Raw genomic sequence first — 22,083 nt, 5'->3', positions numbered from 1 at the left:
AATTTAAAAAGAAGGAAAGAAGAGAGCAACCAAACCCAAAACCTAATCCACCAATGATAACAACTGCTAAAAACTATACAAAAACAAAACCAAAAAAGGACAGACAGAAGAACCCTAGGACAAATGGTAAACACAAAGCTATACAGACAAGAACGCACAAAGAAGCATACACATACACACTCACAAAAAGAGAAAAAGGAAAAAAATATATATATATATATTTAAAAAAAGGAAGAGAGCAACCAAATCAATAAACAAATCTACCAATGATAATAAGCTCTAAATACTAAACTAAAATAAACATAAAACCAGAAACAAATTAGATGCAGAAAGCAAATCCCAAGTCTACAGTTGCTCCCAAAGTCCACCACCTAAATTTTGGCATGCTTCATTGTCTACTTAGGTATTCTACAGATACAGGGTACATTAAGGTGATTGTGGAGATTGAATCCGCTGCTCATGAGGCTGCTGGGTGAGATTTCCCTTTCTCTGTTCACACAGCTCCTGGGGTTCAGCTTTCATTTTGGCCTTGCTTCTGTATGTATGTCTGCTGTGGCCATCTGTTCCCCACACAGACAGGATGGGGTTAAAGGAGTGGCTGATTATGGGGCTCTGGCTCACTCAGGCCAGGGAGAGGGAGGGGTCTGGAATGCAGGGCAAGCCTGAGGTGGCAGAGGTTAGCGTGACGTTGCAACAGCCTGAGGCACACTGTTTGTTCTCCCAGGGAAGTTGTCCCTGGATCTTGGGACCCTGGCAGTGGTGGGCTGCACAGGCTCCTTGTGGGGGGAGGTGTGTGTGTGTGTGGATAGCAACCTGTGCTTGCACACAGGCTTCTTGATGGCTGCAGCAGGAACCTTAGCATTTCATGCCCACCTCTGCTGTCCACGCTGATAGCCGCAGCTTGTGCCCATCTCTGGAGCTCATTCAGGCAGTGCTCTGAATCTCCTCTCCTCACACACCCCAAATCAATGGTCTCTTGCCTTTTAGGCAGTTCCAGACTTTTTCCCAACTCCCTTCTGGCTAGCTGTGGTACACTAGCCTCCTTTAGGCTGTGTTCATGCAGCCAACCCCAGTCCTCTCCCTGGGATCTGATCTCCGAAGCCTGAGCCTCAGTTCCCAGCCCCCTAATGCTCCAGTGGGTGAGCAGAGAAGCCTCTCTGACTGGTGAGTGCTGGTCAGCACTGATCCTTGTGTGGGAATTTCTCTGCTTTGCCTTCTGTGTCCCTGTTGTTTTGCTCTCCTCTGTGGCTCCAAATCATCCCCACTGTCCACCCACCATCTCTGCCAGTGAAGGGGCTTCCCAGTGTGTGGAAGCTTTTCCTCCTTCACAGCTCCCTCCCAGAAGTGCAGGTCCCATCCCTATTCTTTTGTCTTTTTTTCCACTTTTCTCTTTTGCCCTACCCAGGCACATGGGGAGTTTCTTGCCTTTTGGGAAATCTGAGGTCTTCTGCCAGCAGTCAGTAGGTGTTCTGTAGGAGCTGTTCCACATGTAGATGTATTTTTGATGTTTTGTGGGAAGGAAGGTGATCTCCATGTCTTACTCCTCTGTCATCTTGAAGGTTCTCAATATTCGTTTTCATTGATTTTTAAAATTGTTTTACTATTCTCTATTTTATTTATTTCTGCTCTAATCTTTATAATTTCCTTTCTTCTGCTAGCTTTGTGTTTTGTTAGCTTTTATTTTCCTAGTTCCTTAAGTTGTAAAGTTGGGTTGTTGCTTTGTGAACTTTCTTGTTTTTTAAACGTGTTTATAGGTATAATTTTCTCCTAGGCACTGCTTTTATTACTTCTCAACTTTTAGTATGTTGTGTGGTCACTTTCATTTTCCTCTACATATTTTGTAATTTCCCTTATGATCTCTTTTCTGATATACTGGTTGTTTAAAAGTGTGTTGCTTAATTTCCACAACTTTGTGAATTTTCCAGTTTTCCTTCTGTTATTGTTTTCTTACTTTATCCCATTGTGGATGGAGACAATACTTTGTATGATATATTTTTAAGTCTATTGAGATTAATCTGTGGCCTAACTTATGGTTTATCTTGGAACATGTCCTCTGTGCACTTGAGAAGAATGTGTATTCTGTTCTTGTTGGGTAGAGTGTTCTGTATATATTATATCTAGTTGGTCTATTGTGTGATTTGTCTTCATTTCTTTGCTTATCTTTTGTATAGTTGTTTTTCCATTATTGTAAGTGGGGTATTGGTTCTTAGTATTTGAACAGAGGTGCAACATTAGGAATAGAAATTGAGTAAAAACTAAGCCAGAAACCCTGAACTAGGGTTAAAGCCACCATAAGTACTCAAGGTATTGTCTTGGTATTTCTTGTTGATCTCAAAGGTGGTCCAGGTTAGGTTAGATGTGGTAGGTGGTGGAAGAAAGGTAAGTGTAGAAGTCATGGCTGGACTACTTAGTCCAGGACCTGACTAGAAGTCATAATAATTTCATCTGTTTCAATTCAGTTTAAGATTGAGGCAAGCTCAGATTTTTAGTTGAGTTCTACCAGGAAATGCAGTTGTAGGAACTGGGGAAATGGGATTGGACCTGACAGTGGAGTAGGAGAAAACCCTGGCTTCAGGACCTGGTTCTATTCTTAACCAGTCATTTGAATTTTGGCAGATCAATTCCAACTCTCTGAGCTGCAGTTTCCTCATCTGAAAAATGAAGATATCATCTGCCTTGTATACCTTAGAATGGTGATTGAAGATCAAAATGAGATGGTGGACTTTAAAGTGCTTTTTATAACTGTAAATTGCAATATACCTGAAAAAGATTATTCTTATTATTGCAGAGGAAAAAGTTATCTTTCGTTTTCACTTCTTTTTTCTTTTTTTCCCTCTCCTACTTCCATCCTACCTGACCATCCTGTTTTCACTACCATTGTATTTCCTTCCCATTTTCCAGGGCCAGTGATCCGGGCTGAGGTGGGTGACACCATCCAGGTGATCTTCTACAACCGTGCCTCCCAGCCATTCAGCATACAGCCTCATGGGGTCTTTTATGAGAAAGACTCCGAGGGAACTGTGTACAATGATGGTGAGCAGGCAGGGTTTCAAGTAATGTGGGCTGCAGATAATAACAGGTACCTCTAGAGGACAAATAAATAAGGGAGTGAAAGAGAGAAAAGAAGGCAGAAATAACTGCCATGGATGGGTGTTATTGAATGAATGTATTATATTTTAGTGAGACAGAGCTGGGATCAATAAGAGACAACTACTTTAAAATACATTTAAATATATTCTGATTATAAAAATAACACATGTATTATGGAATTTTGATAAACATGGAAAATTATAAAATAAATCAACTTCATTCATAGGTAAAATGCCAATATGTTTTGTATACCTTTTAACATTTTTCTGTGTTTATACAAATTTATATATTTATAGATTTGTGATATGATTTGTATAGTTTGGTATTTTACTATTTTCACTTACCATTATATTGTGTCCATTTTCTATGTCATTATAATATTACAAACATTTTAATGACTCTAACACATAGATTTTACCTTATCCTCTATTATTTGGACATATATGTTGCTTTCACTATTTTTTAATATTGTAAATCATGTTGCAATGAATGAATATATACATTTGGTTTCGACTACTACCTTAGGAAAAAATCCTAGAAGTGGGATTATTGGGTGATTTCTTGTTTTCCCTGAGAATAATATTAACACCTGCCAACCTCAAGCCAAAAATACCAAAAAATACTGAAAGCATAAAGGGCAAACTTACAGACAAATCTGGAATAAAAGAACATTCTACAATGCAACTGGTCTAGTCTCTTCAAGAAATCAATGCCATAGGGAAAAGAATTAAAGAGACAACACCAAGGGCAACGTGCAAACCTTGTCTGAATGTTAGATGATATTAGGGTATTTTCTTAGGTGTGGTAATGTTATTATGGTAATATAACAGATGCTTACTGATGTATTTAGAAGTAAAATGTCATTATACTTGCATTTCACTTCCAAATGATTTAGAAAAAGTAAGCATACACATAGATTTAGATAAATTAAAGATGGCCAAATCTGTGATAAAATAGATAACCAACAAGGACCTACTGTAAAAATAAATAAATAATAAATAAATAAATAAATAAATAAATAAATAAATAAATAAATAAATTTTAAAAAATACAAAAAGAGAAAAAAGGTGGCCAAATGTTAACAATCAACTCCAAGTGGTAGGGTAATTATCACACTATACTTTAAGGTTTTTTGTATGTTTGAATATTTAAAGAGTTAGGAACAATGAATGAATAAGAAAATATGTTAAAACCATCCTAAATTATACCACCATATGATAAATTATGCTACAAATATCCTTATGTATGCTTCTTTGCATACTGTTATGATTATTTTATCAGAATATATATTTAATATGTGGAATTATGTCAGAGGGCACACACATGAAAATTTCTGGTACCTATGTCCAAATTGCTCCCTGGAAAATTTTGCAGTCACATCAATTTGGAGTTCTATCAACAGTTACCAAGAGGGAGGACACATTTTCTCACAACCTCACCAGCAGAGGGCAGTCATTTTAATCATTGTCAAAATGTCAATCTTGTAAACCAACAACAAGAAAACTCACTGTTACTTCTATTTGTATTAGGTTGAACATTCTTTTCAGTATTTATTTTGTATCTTACTTTTTCTTGTGGACATAAATTTTTTAGGGCTTTTGATACATCCTGTCAACATTTTTTCTAAAATGGTAAACTTTTTAAGGCTTTTGATACATTCTGTCAACATTTTTTCTAAAATGGTTATTTTCATTTACACTTACCCTTTTTATAGGTGAGTGAGAGGAGTAAGTGTCATTTGAACCATTTATCACTAGAACTGATTATTATAATTTATAAAATTTTAATTTGACAGGCAAAAATGTTATGTTTCTACTTGTACTAATTTGATTACTAATAGGTTTGAACATATAAAATAAAATTTCTGTGCTTTGCCTGATCATGACTTGTGTCTATTTAAGGAATTATAGCCTTAGTATCATATACACACACACACACACACACACACACACACACATACATAACATATACACATCCACACATACATGCATACACATAGAGAGGAAAATATGTTCAACAATTAGAACCATTCAAAGATGAAACAGGCTATGATGGTAGGTAGTGAATCTTCTATCTCTGGATATTTTTAAGCAGATGTAGGACTACAAGCAGAGATGAATGTATGTTTTTAAGTGAGGGATATTCCAAATAAGTTTTAAAAGTCCTTTCAATCCTTGGGTCCTATGAGTTTGGAAAACTGAAACCTAGGGATATTTAAATTTCCCCAGTTCATATCACAAGTAGTGGCAGAACCAGAAACCAAACTCTAGTCTCTTGACTCCTCCTCAGAATCTTTTTTAATATTCTATATTCTATGTTGCTGCTTCTCCTACTGCTACTCCAAAATGCCTCTGTAGATTATGATCTTTACTACACTGTTTGGAGATGATGATACTCACTCTAGCCAATGTGAGTAATGAATTCTATGTCTTTTCCTATAGGCTCATCCCACCCTGGCTTGGTGGCTAAGCCCTTTGAGAAAGTAACATACCGCTGGACAGTCCCTCCCCATGCTGGCCCCACTGATCAGGATCCTGCCTGTCTCACCTGGATGTACTTCTCTGCTGCTGATCCCATAAGAGATACAAATTCTGGTCTGGTGGGCCCCCTGCTTGTGTGCAAGGCCGGTGCCTTGGGTGCAGATGGCAAGCAGGTATTGCCATGGCTTCTGATTGGAAAGCCTGCTGGGAAGAGGATGAGGTTGGGTTGCTGAATAGGAGTTAAGTATGGAACTGGGTTCTAGAAGTGAAGGAATTTTTTTAAAAAGTTATTGAATCAAAAATTAATAGTTGGTGACTTCATGCTATCTTGCATGCTATTCTTTTGTTCACAAACACATATCTTCCTTAGTCCCTATTCCTTTCTATTTTATATTCTCCCAACATCTCCTCATTGTTTTAACCTCAGTGGCCCTTAAACCTTTCTCCTAATTCCTAACTCTGCCCTACAATTTTCTTGCCTTCTTTCATATCCAGCCTATAAATCTTAGCTGTTTAACCTTGAGCAAATTACTTAACCTCCCTTTGCCTCAGTTTCCTCATCTACAGCAAAGGGTTAACAATGGAAGAAGGTATCTTGGGTTTCTGTGAACACTAATTAAGATAATCCATATAAAGTGCTTGGCACAGTGTCTGATACCTAGTAAACACTCAGGAAATGTTAGCAGTAATAATAATAATATTACTAAAATTAATAATAAAATAATAGTAAGTTAGTAATTAGTATAATTATTTTTTCTTTTATTTTCTAGCTTCTCCCTCCCCATAGAATCCTCCACCACCCTCTCCCCAATCTCTCAGCCGTCTTTCCCCACTCGTCTCCTTAATTGATTCCAGGCTGTCTTCTATCACACTCGGTACCTCTTCATCAATCTTGTGCACAATCTTGTGCCTCTTCCCTGCCCTCTTTCATACATCCCTCCCCTCCAGCCTTATCACTTTATTATAACCCCCTTCACCCACCTGCAATTTGAAGTTACCTGAGGAAAAACTTTACAGCAACAACTGCAGCTCTAGGCAGGAGATATGGGCTTGGATCTGTGTATGGAAAATAATCAGGGATCATTGGGTTCTGGAGCTTCACAGTCCACAACTGCTGAAACTGTGGTTATTCCCTGCTCTGTTTTCTTCCACTGGGACTACAGAAAGGAGTGGATAAAGAATTCTTTCTCCTTTTCACTGTGTTGGATGAGAACAAGAGCTGGTACAGCAATGCCAATCAAGCAGCTGCTATGTTGGATTCCCGACTGCTCTCAGAAGATGTCAAGGGTTTCCAAGACTCTAATCGGATGCATGGTATGGGGAGTGATTTTACTCTAAGCTACTGAGAGATTATAAGTAAAATCTAGCCTAGATTTAATCATGATCCATTCCTGAAAACATCGATCCTATCGGTCATCTCTTCCCAAGAGACAAGGTACATCAAGGGATTAAACCTAAGACAACGTATCTTATACTTAACACCTTCTTGTGCTTTGTTCTGTGTCACACAGTATGGGAGACACTGGAAAAAGATACTGTAAAATGAGGATTGCACACAAAGAATCTACTAGAGAATGAGGAGAGTAAACTGGGATGATACCTTTCCAGTCTTATCTCCTTCTTTCTTATCACCCACTATCCTTGCTTCCCAACCCCATACCCAGCCAAACAAGGATATTTTCTCTATATAGACATACCTTGTACTCTTCTGAGTTCATGCATTTGTAATGCTTTGTCCTTCGCTTGAAATACCCATCCTTACATTTTTGCTCTTAGCCAGTGGAAATTCTTCTCATTCTCTAGGGTCCTACTCAAAAGCTACCTCCTCCTCATTTCTTATTACCAAGTCCCAGGATGATGACACCCTCTTACTACTATTGTATTTTTATCAGTCTCTTTCAATAGCAAATTCCATACACTCCAAAATATTGTAGTTATTTGTTACGTGCCTTTTGACTTCTGCTAGAGTGTAGTCTCCTTAAAGGTGAGTATTGTTTGTTTATCTGTGTATCCTTTACATGGTCTAATATATAGTAAGTAGTTATTGAACTAGTGAACTACTAAATTAATGAATAGGTGGGTGGGTGAGTGAATTAATGGGGAGTCATGGTCCAGGTTTGTAAGGAACTCTCAGCATTTTGCAATGAAGTGAAACTAACACCCATGAAACAATTATAGAATATCCAAGACAGACTATAATTAAGTGCTAAATTGTGTGGAACAGCTTTTAAGTGACATAGCTTTCAGAAAAGGAGAACATTAATGAGGAACAATTTAGTTAAAGGATTCCTGGAAGAAGGAAGTGCTTGACTGAGCCTTGAAGTCTGAATAACTTTGCAATCAAACTTTATGGGTAGGGGAAACAGAATCAAGCAGTTAGCGATGTTTCCATCAGCATCCCAGGGGATTACCAAATAAAGTTACTCATTAAAGCTGGTTCCAGTAGATGTAGGAACATTGAAAAGGAATCAGCTTCAAGCAGGCCTCTCTGTATTTTTGAGGGGAGTATGCAGGGTGGGAGAGGGTCAAGAACGAGTGTGTTTTCTTTTGGCTCTACCTCTTGGTTCTCATTACCAGTCAGTTACATCAGCTGGAAAAAGTAATACAGTATACAAACCAAGTTTATTCCAGTCTGAATTTATTTGGCAACTGATAAGTACTAGGAAACATACGAGGTGCTTGGAAAAAATGATGTGCTTCATGCTAGGTCAATCTAGTGCGGGAGATAAATTTGTAAGTAAATCACTGGACTCTGTGGTAAGTGACATTTCAGAATTCTGTGGGGAGAAAAGTTTCAAGAAAGCCAGAAAGAGTGTAAAAACTCTGCCTTACAGGGTAGATGATATTTGAGCTAGTGCATGATGGATATGTAGTAATTTGCTGTAGAGAGAAACCAGAGGGAAAGTTTATTCCAGGCAAAGGGAACAGCATGTGAAAAATCAACAAGTATTTTCTAAGTGCCTACCATGTTTAAGGCCTTGGGGATACAGAGGCAAATAGAGCTCACAAGATAATGGTGTGTGTGTGTGTGTGTGTGTGTGTGTGTGTGTGTGTGTGTACGTGTGTATGAAAGAGAATGGGAGGATAGGTTATAGGTAGGAGTACCAGAAAGGAGGCTTTTGTGTGGGAATTCAGGCCAGAGATGATGAGAGCCAGAAATAAGGCATTGGGAGTGAAGATGGAAAGGAGGAAACAGATTGAAAGCTGAGGAAGGAACCTTGGGGAACTCCAACACTTTACAGAGGCATGGAGAATGAGTACAAGTTGGAGGAGGAACATTCAGAAAAGTTATAAGAGAACCAGGGACATATGGTATTACAGAAGGCAAGGGAGGAGAGTTTCAAGACAGTGGGAATAGGAAAGATTAATACGTGTGTGTGTGTGTGTGTGTGTGTGTGTGTGTGTGTGTGTGTGTGTGAGTGTGGGAAAGAGTTGTGGGAGTGGAGAGTAGTTCAGTTTTGCCAGGATATGAAGTATGGTGGAGGAGGGGCAGCAGGTAAAGCCAGAAAGGACAGTAGGGCCCTCATCCCAAAGAGGCAGATCTTCATAAGTAGAACTACAGTGGCTTAGGGAAGAAGGCAGAGGAGTTGAGAATGACTCAGAAATTTCAAGTTATGGGGAAACTTAGTACAAAGCTGATGCCATGCTGCTGGCTGGTGCCCAAGTAGTCTGGTCTCACCTCCACATCCTGTCTTGTGTTTTTGTTTTCCAGCCATTAACGGGTTTCTGTTCTCTAACCTGCCCAGGCTGGACATGTGCAAGGGTGACACAGTGGCCTGGCACCTGGTTGGCCTGGGCACAGAGACTGATGTGCATGGGGTCACGTTCCAGGGCAACACTGTGCAGCTTCAGGGCATGAGAAAGAGTGCAGCCATGCTCTTTCCTCACACCTTTGTTATGGCCATCATGCAGCCTGACAACCCTGGTAAGTGCTTTAGCAGCTGGCCCTAGGCTGAGAAACTTTATTGGGCATTGGGCTGGGTGAGGTGGGGGGCTGGTGAAGAGAAAATAAAAGTCATGCTGAGGGTACTTGGGAACTTTTAAAAACAGTTGTGTCTTCTCTTTCCTCAATGTGTACTCCAAGTTTTGGTTATTTGGATTCTGTTCTCAGTCGCAGACAGAATAAAGAGCTGAGGAAGCTCTTTTCTGAAAAAAACAGGAGAGAAGTAGGGATGCTGCCCAGTATCAGGGCAATTCTTGTATAGGCAGAGGGTAGACTTGGTTGCATAGCGCCTTGGCCATGTAGAGATTCTATAGATTTAACCCTCACATTGGAAAAGAGGTCCATGAGATGTACCTATAAGTGCTTCCAACTGTGATAGTCTGTGAGGATTTTTGCAAACTTCTGATGAGAGTGGGGGGTGAAGTGTGCTGTAACAGTTGCAGCCTAGGAACCAGAACACAGGAACTTCTAGTCCAGGCTCTTTCATTAACTTGCTGTACAATTTTTGTCTAATTACTTCCCCTCTCTGTGGCTAGATTTCTTCCATTTTTGTTCATTCTTCCTCTTCTCTCCCGCTCTTCCTTTCTTCTCTTTCTTCCTCTGTTCCTCATTCCTTCCCTCTCCTCCTCCCTTTCCCTCTCCCTATCTTTCTTTCATGATGAAATTTGACTAGAATGTTTCTTCAGATTCCATCTGTGTCTGATATTTCATAATGTAGCAGTAATTTCTTTATTTTTGTATGTTTTGATTATGTTTTAGAATCTTTATTGGAGTATAATTGCCTTACAGTATTCTGTTAGCTTACTCTGTATAACAAAGTGAGTCAGTTCTATGTATATATATATATCCCCCAAACCCCTCCCTCTTGAGCCTCTCTCCCACACCTCTACGTGGTCACAAAACACCGAGCTGATCTCCCTGTACTATGCAACTGCTTCCCACTAGCTATCTATTTTACATTCAGTAGTGTAGATATGTCAATGCTACTGTCTCACTTTGTCCCAGCTTAACATTCCCCCTCCCCGTGTCCTTAAGTTGATTCTCTACGTCTACGTCTTTATTCCTGTCCTGTCCCTAGGTTCATCAGAACCTATTTTTTTCTTTTTACATTCCCTATATATGCGTTAGCATGTGGTATATTTTTTCTCTTTCTGACTTACTGCACTCTGTATGACAAAATCTATGTTCATCCACCTCACTACAAATAACCCAATTTCGTTTCATTTTATGGCTGAGTAATATTCCATTGTATATATGTGCCACATTTTTTTTATCCATTCATCTGTTGATGGACACTTAAGTTGCTTCCATGTCCTGGCTATTGTAAATAGTGCTGCAGTGAACATTGTGGTACACGATTATTTTTGAATTACGGTTTTCACAGGGTATATACCCAGTAGTGGGATTGCTGGGTCATATGGTAGTTCTAATTTTAGTTTTTTAAGGAACCTCCATACTGTTCTCCATAGTGGTAGTATCAATTTACATTCCCACCAATAGTTCAAGAGTGTTCCCTTTTCTCCACACCCTCTCCAGCATTTACTGTTTGTAGATTTTTTGATGATGGCCATTCTGACCAGTGTGAGGTAATACCTTATTGTAGTTTTGATTTGCATTTCTCTAATAATTAGTGATGTTGACCATCCTTTCATGTGTTTCTTGGCAATCTGTATATCTTTGGAGAAATGTCTATTTAGGTCTTCTGCCCATTTTTGGATTGGGTTGTTGTTCTTTTGCTGTTGAGCTGCATGAGCTGCTTGTATATTTTGGAGATTAATCTTTGTCAGTTGCTTCGTTTGCAAATATTTTCTCCCATCCTGAGGGTCGTCTTTTCATCTTGTTTATGGTTTCCTTTGCTGTGCAAAAGCTTTTAAGTTTCATTAGGTCCCATTTTTTAAATTTTTGTTTTGTTTTTATTTCCATTTCTCTAAGATGTGGGTCAAAAAGGATCGTGCTGTGATTTATGTCATAGAGTGTTCTGCCTGTTTTCTTCTAAGAGTTTTATAGTGTCTGGCCTTACATTTATGTCTTTAATCCATTTTGAGTTCATTTTGTATATGGTGTTAGGAAGTGTTCTAATTTCATTCTTTTACATGTAGCTGTCCAGTTTTCCCAGAGCCACTTATTGAAGAGGCTGTCTTTTCTCCATTACATATTCTTGCCTCCTTTATCAAAGGTAAGGTGATCATATGTGCGTGGGTTTATCTCTGGGTTTTCTATCCTGTTCCATTGATCTATACTAAAACAGAAATATAGTAATTTCTCTTTGCAGTGCCTAGGGTGTATTCTTTTTTCCAGGCAGTATGTGGCAATAGTGTTTGTAAGAAAAATCTGTCAGTTAAATGCAGTTCTCACTAATGTTTTATTTTAGTTCTGTAAATTCCATTCATATTTGAGAAAAAAATCCTTAAACAAAGCAAGTTTCCTTGACAAATTAATAATTTCAGCCTGGCACTGGGTTTGACAAAAACTTGACATAAAACAGGTCACTTGGGTCCTCACTTCTCCCCATCTACCTAGAATACTTTCTTGGTCAAGAAGATTTGTTGTTAGCAAACTAGAAATAACCGTTAATGGGGATGAAAGGAACAATAGAATTAAGTGCTTGTAGTGAGTGCTAGGGTGGGGAACTTCTAAAAAAGAAAGACCCATCTCTCTAGCCTTGGTCCCAAAATCAAACCCTATGTTTAAAATCCTTCCTATGAAATTAGCCAGGCTCCCTAGCCAGGTCTATATGCCTCTGTGGGGCTCATTCTTACTCTGGACGAATGAAATTATTTTTGTGCCACACTAAGGCCCAAGGAGAGTGACTGTAGATGGCTTAAAATCATGGGAGGAGAGACAGTGAATGGGTTTATAACAGTAAAGGCTTAAAAGGTTAATCTTGGTCAAGATTCCTGAGTTTTCTTATTAGAAGAAGCCCAAACTCTTTTTACCTTTGCATTTTCCAATATTTTCAAACTCTCCTCTTTCTGAACAATCCTCGAGTCATAAAATGTTGGAACTGGTACAGCCTCTTCGAGATCATCTTTCACTTATTTTGCTAATGGGTGGAAGAGAGAGAGATCTGGAGGGGGGAAAATGATTTTCTCATGTTAGGAATGTCAGCTCTATTTTTTTCCCCTCTTGCCCCTTCTCCATCAACCTCTGTTCATTCTTACTCCTAGGTAATCTCTTTAATCTGAAGTCTCCTTCATTATACCTTGAGAGTTTAGTCTCTGATTAGGACTGAGAGAGACCATTGTGAGTAGCTCCCTAAAGACAGGACAAAATTACCAAGTTAATGGAAAAGCCAGAACCAGAATCTGGCTTTGGATTTCTAGAAAAAGGGGTAACAATGAAGATTGGTAAATATAAATATGCAATTGAGCAGCTTGGCAGATGACATAAAACATCACCATGGAGGTTCAACATGTTGTTTGCTGGAGGCTTACAATTATCTTTAACAAAACAGAAGAAAAAATGCAGCAAACTGCGAGGAGTGTGAGTGTTGTGGGTTTATTGGTGACTTTTCAAAATCCTGTTTTTGCTTTGCTTTAAATTCTAATAATATTTTAATTTCAAATATTAATTACATTTAATAGAAATGATGATTTTGCACTTAAAAATGTCCCGAATAATACAGCTCAGCTTTTCCAAGAGAACCACTGATACTAGAGCTTTGATAGCCAGGGAAAGTGGCAGAAAAAGAGGCTAGAGCTTGTAAGGTGCTATTTTCCACCAACTTCATGTTAGATTTCTCAGCAGCAAAGAGAACATTTATTACTGCTCTGGTCCTTCAGAGTTTCTTTGTTCCCTTTCACCATTGGAGCTCATTTTTTATTCATTGATTTGTCTGCCTTTCCCACACTCTTTCCTTTCCCCATTACTTTTTCTCCCTTTTCCCATTTTTTCCTCTTCCTCTTTCATCCTTGCTTTTTCTTTTGCTTCTCTGCTTATTATATATCTCTTCTCTTTCCCTCTTCTTTCCGTCATTCTTCCCTTTTTTCATCTATTTTTCTCCTATCTTACATTTTATCTTCCCTTCATTTCATTTTCTCCTAGCATTCTTTTTATCTCTCTTCTTTCTTCCTTTCCTTTCCTTTTCTCTCTTTTTTTCACTTATTTTTTTTTCTTCCTTTGATTTTTCTCTGGACGTGCAGGCTCAGTGGCCATGTCTCACGGGCCTAGTGGCTCTGCGCTATGTGGTATCTTCCAAGACCGGAGCACGAACCCACATCCCCTGCATCAGCAGGCAGACTCTCAAACAATGTGCCACCAGGGAAGCCCTGGTTTCTCTTTTTAATTTTTGTTTTTAATCTTCTTTTCTCGTTTTTCTTTTATCTTTATTTCTTTTCCTTTTCCTTCTTCCTGTTTCTTTATTTTTCTTTTTAAACATCTATATTGGAGTATAATTGCTTTACAATGGTGTGTTAGTTTCTGCTTTACAAGAAGGTGAATCAGTTATACATATACATATGTTCCCATATCTCTTCCCTCTTACGTCTCCCTCCCTCACACCCTCCCTATCCCACCCCTCTAGGTGGTCACAAACCACCTTGCTGATTTCCCTGTGCCATGCGGCTGCTTCCCACTAGCTATTCACCCTATGTTTTGTAGTGTATATATGTCCATGACACTCTCTCACTTTGTCACAGCTTACCCTTCCCCCTCCACATATCCAAAATCCATGCTCTAGTAGGTCTGTGTCTTTATTCCCATCCTACCCCTAGGCTCTTCGTGGCATTTTCTTCCTTGGATTCCATGTATATGTGTTAGCATACGGTATTTGTTTTTCTCCTTCTCACTTACTTCACTCTGTATGACAGACTCCGGGTCCATCCACTCACTACAAATACCTCAATTTCATTTCTTTTTATGGCTGAGTAATATTCCATTGTATATATGTGCCACATCTTTATCCATTCATCTGTTGATGGACACTTAGGTTGCTTCCATATCCTGACTATTGTAAACAGAGCTGCAATGAACATTTAGGTACATGACTCTTTTTGAATTATAGTTTTTGCAGTGTATATGCACAATAGTGGGATTGCTGGGTCGTATGGTAGTTCTATTTTTGCTTTTTTAAAGAACTTCGATACTGTAATCCATAGTGGTTATATCAATTTACATTCCCACCAACAGTGCAAGAGGGTTCCCTTTTCTCCACACCCTCTCCAGCATTTTTTTGTTTCTAGATTATTTGATGACAGCCATTCTGACCGGTGTGAGATGATATCTCATTGTAGTTTTGATTTGCATTTCTCTAATGATTAATGATGTTCATCATTCTTTCATGTGTTTGTTGGCAATCTGTATATCATCTTCTTTGGAGAAATGTCTATTTAGGCTTTCTGCCCATTTTTTGGATTGGGTTGTTTGTTTTTTTGTTATTCAGCTGCATGAGCTTCTTGTAAATTTTGGAGATTAATCCTTTGTCAGTTGCTTCATTTGCAAATATTTTCTCCCTTTCTGAGGGTTGTCTTTTGGTCTTGTTTATGGTCTCTGTTGCTGTGAAAAAGCTTTTACGTTTCATTAAGTCCCAGTTCTTTGTTTTTATTTCCGTTTCTCTAGGAGGTGGGTCAAAAAGGATCTTGCTCTGATTTATGTCATAGAGTGTTCTGCCTATGTTTTCCTCTAAGAGTTTGATAGCATCTGGCCTTACATTTAGGTCTTTAATCCATTTTGAGTTTATTCTTGTGTATGGTGTTAGGGAGTATACTAATATCATACTTTTACATATACCTGTCCAGTTTTTCCAGCACCACTTATTGAAGAGGCTGTCTTTTCTCCACTGTATATCCTTCCCTCCTTTATCAAAGATAAGGTGACCATATGTGTGTGGGTTTATCTCTGGGCTTTCTATCCTGTTCCATTGATCTATATTTCTGTTTTTGTGCCAGTACCATACTGTCTTGATTACTGTAGCTTTGTAGTATAGTCTGAAGTCAGGGAGCCTGATTCCTCCAGCTCCATTTATTGTTCTCAAGTTTGCTTTGGCTCTTCGGGGTCTTTTGTGTTTCCAAACAAATTGTGAAAGCATTTGTTGTAGTTCTGTAAAAAATGCCAGTGGTAGTTTGATAGGGATTGCATTGAATCTGTACATTGCTTTGGGTAGTAGAGTCATTTTTACAATGTTGAATCTTCCAATCCAAGAACATGGTGTATCTCTCCATCTATTTGTATCGTCTTTAATTTCTTTCATCAGTGTCTCATAATTTTCTGCATAATGTTCTTTTGTCTCCTTAGGTAGGTTTATTCCTAGATATATTTTTCTTTTTGTTGTAATGGTAAATGGGAGTGTTTTCTTTTTCTTTTTTTTTTTTTTTTTGCGGTACGCGGGCCTCTCACTGTTGTGGCCTCTCCCATTGCGGAGAGCAGGCTCCGGGCGCGCAGGCTCAGCGGCCATGGCTCACGGGCCCAGCCGCTCTGCGGCATGTGGGATCCTCCCAGACAGGGGCACGAACCTGTGTCCCCTGCATCGGCAGGTGGATTCCCTACCACTGCACCAGCAGGGAAGCCCGGGAGTGTTTTCTTAATTTCACTTTCAGGTTTTTTCATCATTAGTGTATAAGAATGTCAGAGATTTCTGTGCATTAATTTTGTATCGTGCTACTTTACCAAATTCATTGATTAGCTCTAGTAATTTTCTGGTAACATCTTTAGGATTCTCTATGTATAGTATCATGTCATCCGCAAACAGTGACAACTTTACTTCTTTCTGATTTGGATTCCTTTTATTTCTTTTTTTTCTCTGATTGCTAAGGCTTGAACATACAAAACTATGTTTAATGGGAGTGGTGAGAGTGGGCAACCTTGTCTTGTTCCTGATCTTAGTGGAAATGCTTACAATTTTTCACTGTTGAGGATGATGTTGGCTGTGGGTTTGTCATATATGGCCTTTATTATCTTGAGGAAATTTCCCTCTATGCCTACTTTCTGCAGGGTTTTTATCATAAATGGGTGTTGAAATTTGTCAAAATCTTTCTCTGCATCTATTGAGATGATCATATCATTCATCTCCTTCATTTTGTTGATATGGTGTATCAAGTTGATTCATTTGTGTATATTGAAAAATACTTGCATTCCTGTAATAATCCCACTTGATCATGGTGTATGATCCTTTTAATGTGCTGTTGGATTCTGTTTGCTAGTATTTTGTTGAGGATTTTTGAATCTATTTTCATCAGTGATATTGGCCTGTAGTTTTCTTTCTTTATGACGTCTTTGTCTGGTTTTGGTATCAGGGTGATGGTGGCCTCATAGAATGAGTTTGGAATTGTTCCTCCCTCTGCTATCTTTTGGAAGAGTTTCAGAAAGACCGGTGTTAGCTCTTCTCTAAATGTTTGATAGAATTCACCTGCAAAGCCATGTGGCCCTGCGCTTTTGTTTATCGGAAGATGTTTAATCACAGTTTCAATTTCACTGCTTGTGATTGGTCTGTTAATACTTTCCATTTCTTCCTTGTTCAGTCTCGGCAGTTGTGCATTTCTAAGAATTTGTCCATTTCTTCCAGGTTGTCCATTTTATTGGCATATAGTTGCTTGTAGTAATCTCTAATAATCTTTTGTATTTCTGCAGTGTCAGTTGTTACTTCTCCTTTTTCATTTCTAATTTTATTGATTTGAGTCTTCTCCCTTTTTTTCTTGATGAGTCTGGCTAATGGTTTATGAAATTTGTTTATCTTCTCAAAGATCCAGCTTTAGTTTTAATGATCTTTGCTATCGTTTCCTTCATTTCTTTTTCATTTATTTCTAATATGATCTTTATGATTTCTTTCCTTCTGCTAAATTTGGGGGGGGTTGTTCTTCCTTCTCTAATTGTTTTAGGTGCAAAGTTAGGTTGTTTATTTGAGATGTTTCCTATTTATTAAGGTAGAGTTGTATTGCTATAAACTTCCCTCTTAGAAATGCTTTTGCTGCATCCCATAGGTTTTGGGTCATCGTGTCTCCATTGTCATTTGTTTCTAGGTATGTTTTTATTTCCTCTTTGATTTCTTCAGTGATACGTTCATTATTAAATAGTGTGCTGTTTAATCTCCACGTGTTTGTATTTTTTATAGATCTTTACCTGTAATTGATATCTACTCTCATAGCATTGTGGTCGGAAAAGATACTTGATATGATTTCAATTTTCTAAAATTTACCAAAGCTAGATTTGTTTCCCAAGATATAATCTATCCTGAAGAACATTCCATGAGCACTTGAGAAAAATGTGTATTCTATTGTTTTTGGATGGAATGTCCTATGAATATCAATGAAGTCCATCTTGTTTAGTGTATCATTTAAATCTTGTGTTTCCTTATTTATTTTCATTTTGGATGATCTGTCCTTTGGTGAAAGTGGGGTGTTAAAGTCCCCTACTATGCTTGTGTTACTGTCTATTTCCCCTTTTATGGCTGTTAGTATTTGCCTTATGTATTGAGGTGCTCCTATGTTGGGTGCAGAAATATTTACTATTGTTATATCTTCCTCTTGGATCAATCGCTTGATTATTATGTACTGTCCTTCTTTCTCTCTTGTAATAGTCTTTATTTTAAAGTGTATTTTATCTGATATTAGAATTGCTACTCCAGCTTTCTTCTAATTTCCATTTGCATGGAATATCTTTTTCCATCCCCTCACTTTCAGTCTGTATGTGTCCCTTGGTCTGAAGTGGGTCTCTTGTAGATAGCATATATACGGGTACTGTTTTTGTATCCATTCAGCCAGTCTGTGTCTTTTGGTGGGGGCATTTAATCCATTTACATTTAAGGTAATTATCAATATGTATGTTCCTGTTACCGTTTACTTAACTGTTTCATGTTTGTTCTTGTAGGTCTTTTCCTTTTCTTGTGTTTCTTGCCTAGATAAGTTCCTTTAGCATTTGTTGTAAAGCTGTTTTGGTGGTGCTGAAATCTCTCAGATTTTGCTTGTCTGTAAAGGTTTTAATTTCTCCATCAAATCTGAATGAGATCTTGCTGGGTAGAGTAATCTTGGTTGTAGGTTTTCCTCCTTCATCAGTTTATATATGTCCTGCCACTCCTTTCTGACTTGCAGAGTTTCTGTTGTAAGTTCAGTTGTTAATCTTATGGGGATTCCTTTGTGTGTTATTGGTTGTTTTTCCCTTGCTGTTTTTAATATGTTTTCTTTGTATTTAATTTTTGACAGTTTGATTATTATGTGTCTTGGCGTGTTTCTCTTTGGGTTTATCCTGTATGGAACTCTCTGTGCTTCCTGGACTTGATTAACTATTTCCCTTCCCATATTAGGGAAATTTTCAACTATAATCTCTTCAAATATTTTCTCATTCCCTTTCTTTTTCTCTTCTTCTTCTGGCACCCCTATAATTCGAATGTTGGTGCGTTTAATATTGTCCCAGACGTCTCTGAGACTGTCTTCAGTTCTTTTCATCCTTTTTCTTTATTCTCCTCTGCAGTAGTTATTTCCACTATTTTATCTTCCACGTCACTTATCCATTCTTCTGCCTCAGTTTTTCTGCTATTGATCCCTTCTAAAGTTTTATTAATTTCATTTGTTGTGTTTTTCATCATTGCTTGTTTCCTCTTTAGTTCTTCTAGGTCCTTGTTAAATGTTTCTTGCATTTTCTCTATTCTACTTCCAAGATTTTGGGTCATCTTTTCTATCATTATTCTGAATTCTTTTTCCGGTAGACTGACTATTACCTCTTCATTTGTTAAGTCTGGTGGGTTTTTACCTTGCTCCTTCATCTGCTGTGTGTTTTTCTGTCTTTTCATTTTGCTTATCTTACTGTGTTTGCTGTCTCTTTTTCACAGGCTGCAGGTTCATAGTTCCCATTATTTTTGGTGTCTGTCCCCAGCTGCTAAGTTTGGTCCAGTGGGTTGTGTGGGTTTCCTGGTGGAGGGGACTAGTGCCTGTGTTCTGATGAATGAGGTTGGATCCTGTGTTTATGGTGCGCAGTTCCACATCTGGTGATGTGTTTTGGTGTGTCTGTAGCTTTATTATGATTTTATGTAGCCTCTCTGCTCATGGATGTGGCTGTGTTTCGTCTTGATAGTTGTTTGGCATATGGTGTCCAGCACTGTAGCTTGCTGGTTGTTGAGTGAAGTTGGGTTCTGGTGTTGAGATGGAGATCTCTGGGAGATTTTCACCATTTGATATTACATGAGCTGGGTGATCTCTTGTGGACCAGTGTCCTGAAGTTGGCTCTCCATCCTCAGAGGCACAACACTGACTCCTTGCTGAGGCACCAAGAGCCTTTCATCCACACGGCTTGTCTCCTGTTGTACTTCCCCCTGCTCACTGGTTTGTAGTCTTCTAATTTTCTTGCAGAACCTTGAACACACTAGGACTTTGCATTTGCAGTTCCCTCTTGCCTGGAATGCTCTTCCTCTGGTATTCAATGGCTCATACTCTTTCTCTTTTCCTGTTTCTTTTCTTCTTTTTCCTTTTCCTTTAATCTGTATCTTTTCTGTCTTCTTGTCTTCATGTTTTTCTTTTTTTCTTCTTCACTTTTTATTTTACCTTTCTTTTTTCAGTTAGATTTTCCCCAGACATAGTGAATGTCTGTTTTCTTCCAATATTTGGTGTAGATGCTAGGGATGTGAAGATGAATGAGGCAGTTCACAGTTAGTGTAAAAAGGAGAAAGGGATGTAAACAATATTCACAATGTTATGATAATGCTATCAGCCAAGGGATATAGTAACACATGGGAAGCTATAACAAGTTCTGCCTGACTTATGAAGTGAATCTTTCCTCGAAAAGCAGACATTCAAACTGAGCGTTTCAAGAAAAGTAAACTGTCATCAGGCAAAGAAAGGGGATAGGTGGTGAAGAGGGTATTATAGGCAGTAGGAATCACATGGGCAGTGAATTGAAAGCAGCATCTGCTTATAGAAGGTTGCATAGATTGATTTTATTCAATGATTCTCAACTAAGGGGGTATGCTAAAAGGTGTTTGGAAATGTGTGGAGATACTTTTAGTTGTCACAATGACTGGGGATATGGAGGTGTGATACTGTCATTTAGAGAGTGGGAGTCAGAGATTCTCAAGATTTCTGCAATATGTAAGACAGTCTTAAACAATGAAGAATAATCCCACACAAACTGCTAATACCAGCCTTGTTGAGGAACATCAAGAAAAAAGGTTTAAGAGGAGGTAGAGCAGGAGGCCCTTGAAAGAGTTGGTGAGAGCCTGACAGTGGGTGGGAGCAATAGGGATGGAGAGAAGTGGCAGAGTTAAGGGATATTTGAGAGAGAAATGACAGGACTTTGCTGAGGGGCTGAGCAAGAATAAAGGATGTCTGAGGTTTTCATTTGGCTTGTGCACTAGATGGATTGTGATTTCATTAACCAAATGAGCAAACACAGAAGCAAGGAAAGGATAGTAAGGTTTGGGTAGATGCACTCATTTGGGGGCATGTTGAATTTTAAATTTCTTGTGAAGTCGAAGTGGTGTGGAATTTACAGAAGATAGTTGTGGGTAGAAACATAAACATTGGAGAAAAAGTCCAGGCTAGAGAGAGAGATTTGAGTATTTTCATAGTTGAAGTCCTTTAGCATGTAAAGTTATAGGAAATAAGTTAAAGCGAAAATCAACATTTAAATGATAGAAGGGAGAAGATAAACCAGGTTAAGGAGACAAAAAAGTTTGGTCACAGAGGTAGGAGGAGACTCAGATGCCAAAGGCAGAAGAGCATTGAAAAAGAAGCAACTTGGTGACTTCCCTGGTGGTCCAGTGACTAAGACTCCACAATCTCAATGCAGGGGGCCCAGGTTCAATCCCTGGTCAGGGAACTAGAACCCACATGGTGCAACTAAAGATCCTGTGTGCTGCAACTAAGACCTGATGAAGCCAAATTAATAAATAAATATTTTTTTTAAAAAAAGAATCACCTTGGACAACAATGTCCATATGACATGACGTGATAGTCCCAGGTCACATGATTCTTCCAAAAAGACTTCTATTTTTTCCCATTCCCTCCAGTGATCATCAAACTTTCTTCTCCATACCAACCCCTAAGCTATGCGTTTGGACAGTGTATACAGTCACTCATTTGCACAGAAATTCATTCACTCAACACATATTTATTGCACACCTTCCAAGTGCTAAGACTGGGGTAGAGAGGTGAAAAGGTAGACATGATACTTACTCCCAGGGGAGATCTATAACAAACACACAAAAACACGCACATAAAATAATAAGATAATTTCAGATCATGATACATGTCATGAAGGTAATAAAATACAATGGTGTGATAAACTGATTGGAGCTTTAGAGAAGGTATGTAGGGAAGACCGCTCTGAGAATGTGACATTTAGGATCTAAGTAATAGGGAGGAAGGAGCTATGTGAAGATCTCTGTACTGAATATTCTGAGCAGAGGGACAAGCAAGTGTAGATGTCTCAAAGTGGGAAAAATGTGGTTTGTTCAAGGGTCAGAAAAAGGCCAGTATGGTTGGAGTGTAGTGAGCAAGGAGAAGCCTGACATCATATGAAATCATAGAAGTTGGCAAGAGTCATATTATATAGGTCCTTATAGACCACAGTCAGGAACTTGAATTGTATTCTGAGTATGAATGGAGCATTTAAACAGGGAGCGATATGCTCTGGATCATATTTGTTAAA

The 22,083-nt window shown here is 38.5% G+C and overlaps 1 protein-coding gene across 3 annotated transcripts in view; it reads left to right on the top strand.

The window, feature by feature from the left end:
* HEPH (hephaestin) overlaps window positions 1-22,083 on the top strand; it is a 109,639-nt gene that overhangs the window by 32,038 nt on the left and 55,518 nt on the right. For all 3 annotated transcript variants that reach the window (XM_059050978.2, XM_059050977.2, XM_067024022.1), the window contains exons 9-12: window positions 2,902-3,033; window positions 5,532-5,743; window positions 6,734-6,884; window positions 9,283-9,495. In XM_059050978.2, coding sequence (XP_058906961.2) covers window positions 2,902-3,033; window positions 5,532-5,743; window positions 6,734-6,884; window positions 9,283-9,495 — 708 coding nt within the window. The remainder of the gene's footprint in view (window positions 1-2,901; window positions 3,034-5,531; window positions 5,744-6,733; window positions 6,885-9,282; window positions 9,496-22,083) is intronic.

The sequence above is a fragment of the Kogia breviceps genome, chromosome X (genome assembly GCF_026419965.1).
Source record: "Kogia breviceps isolate mKogBre1 chromosome X, mKogBre1 haplotype 1, whole genome shotgun sequence".
NCBI lineage: Eukaryota > Metazoa > Chordata > Mammalia > Artiodactyla > Physeteridae > Kogia > Kogia breviceps.
This window is presented reverse-complemented; position numbering and strand designations above follow the sequence as displayed.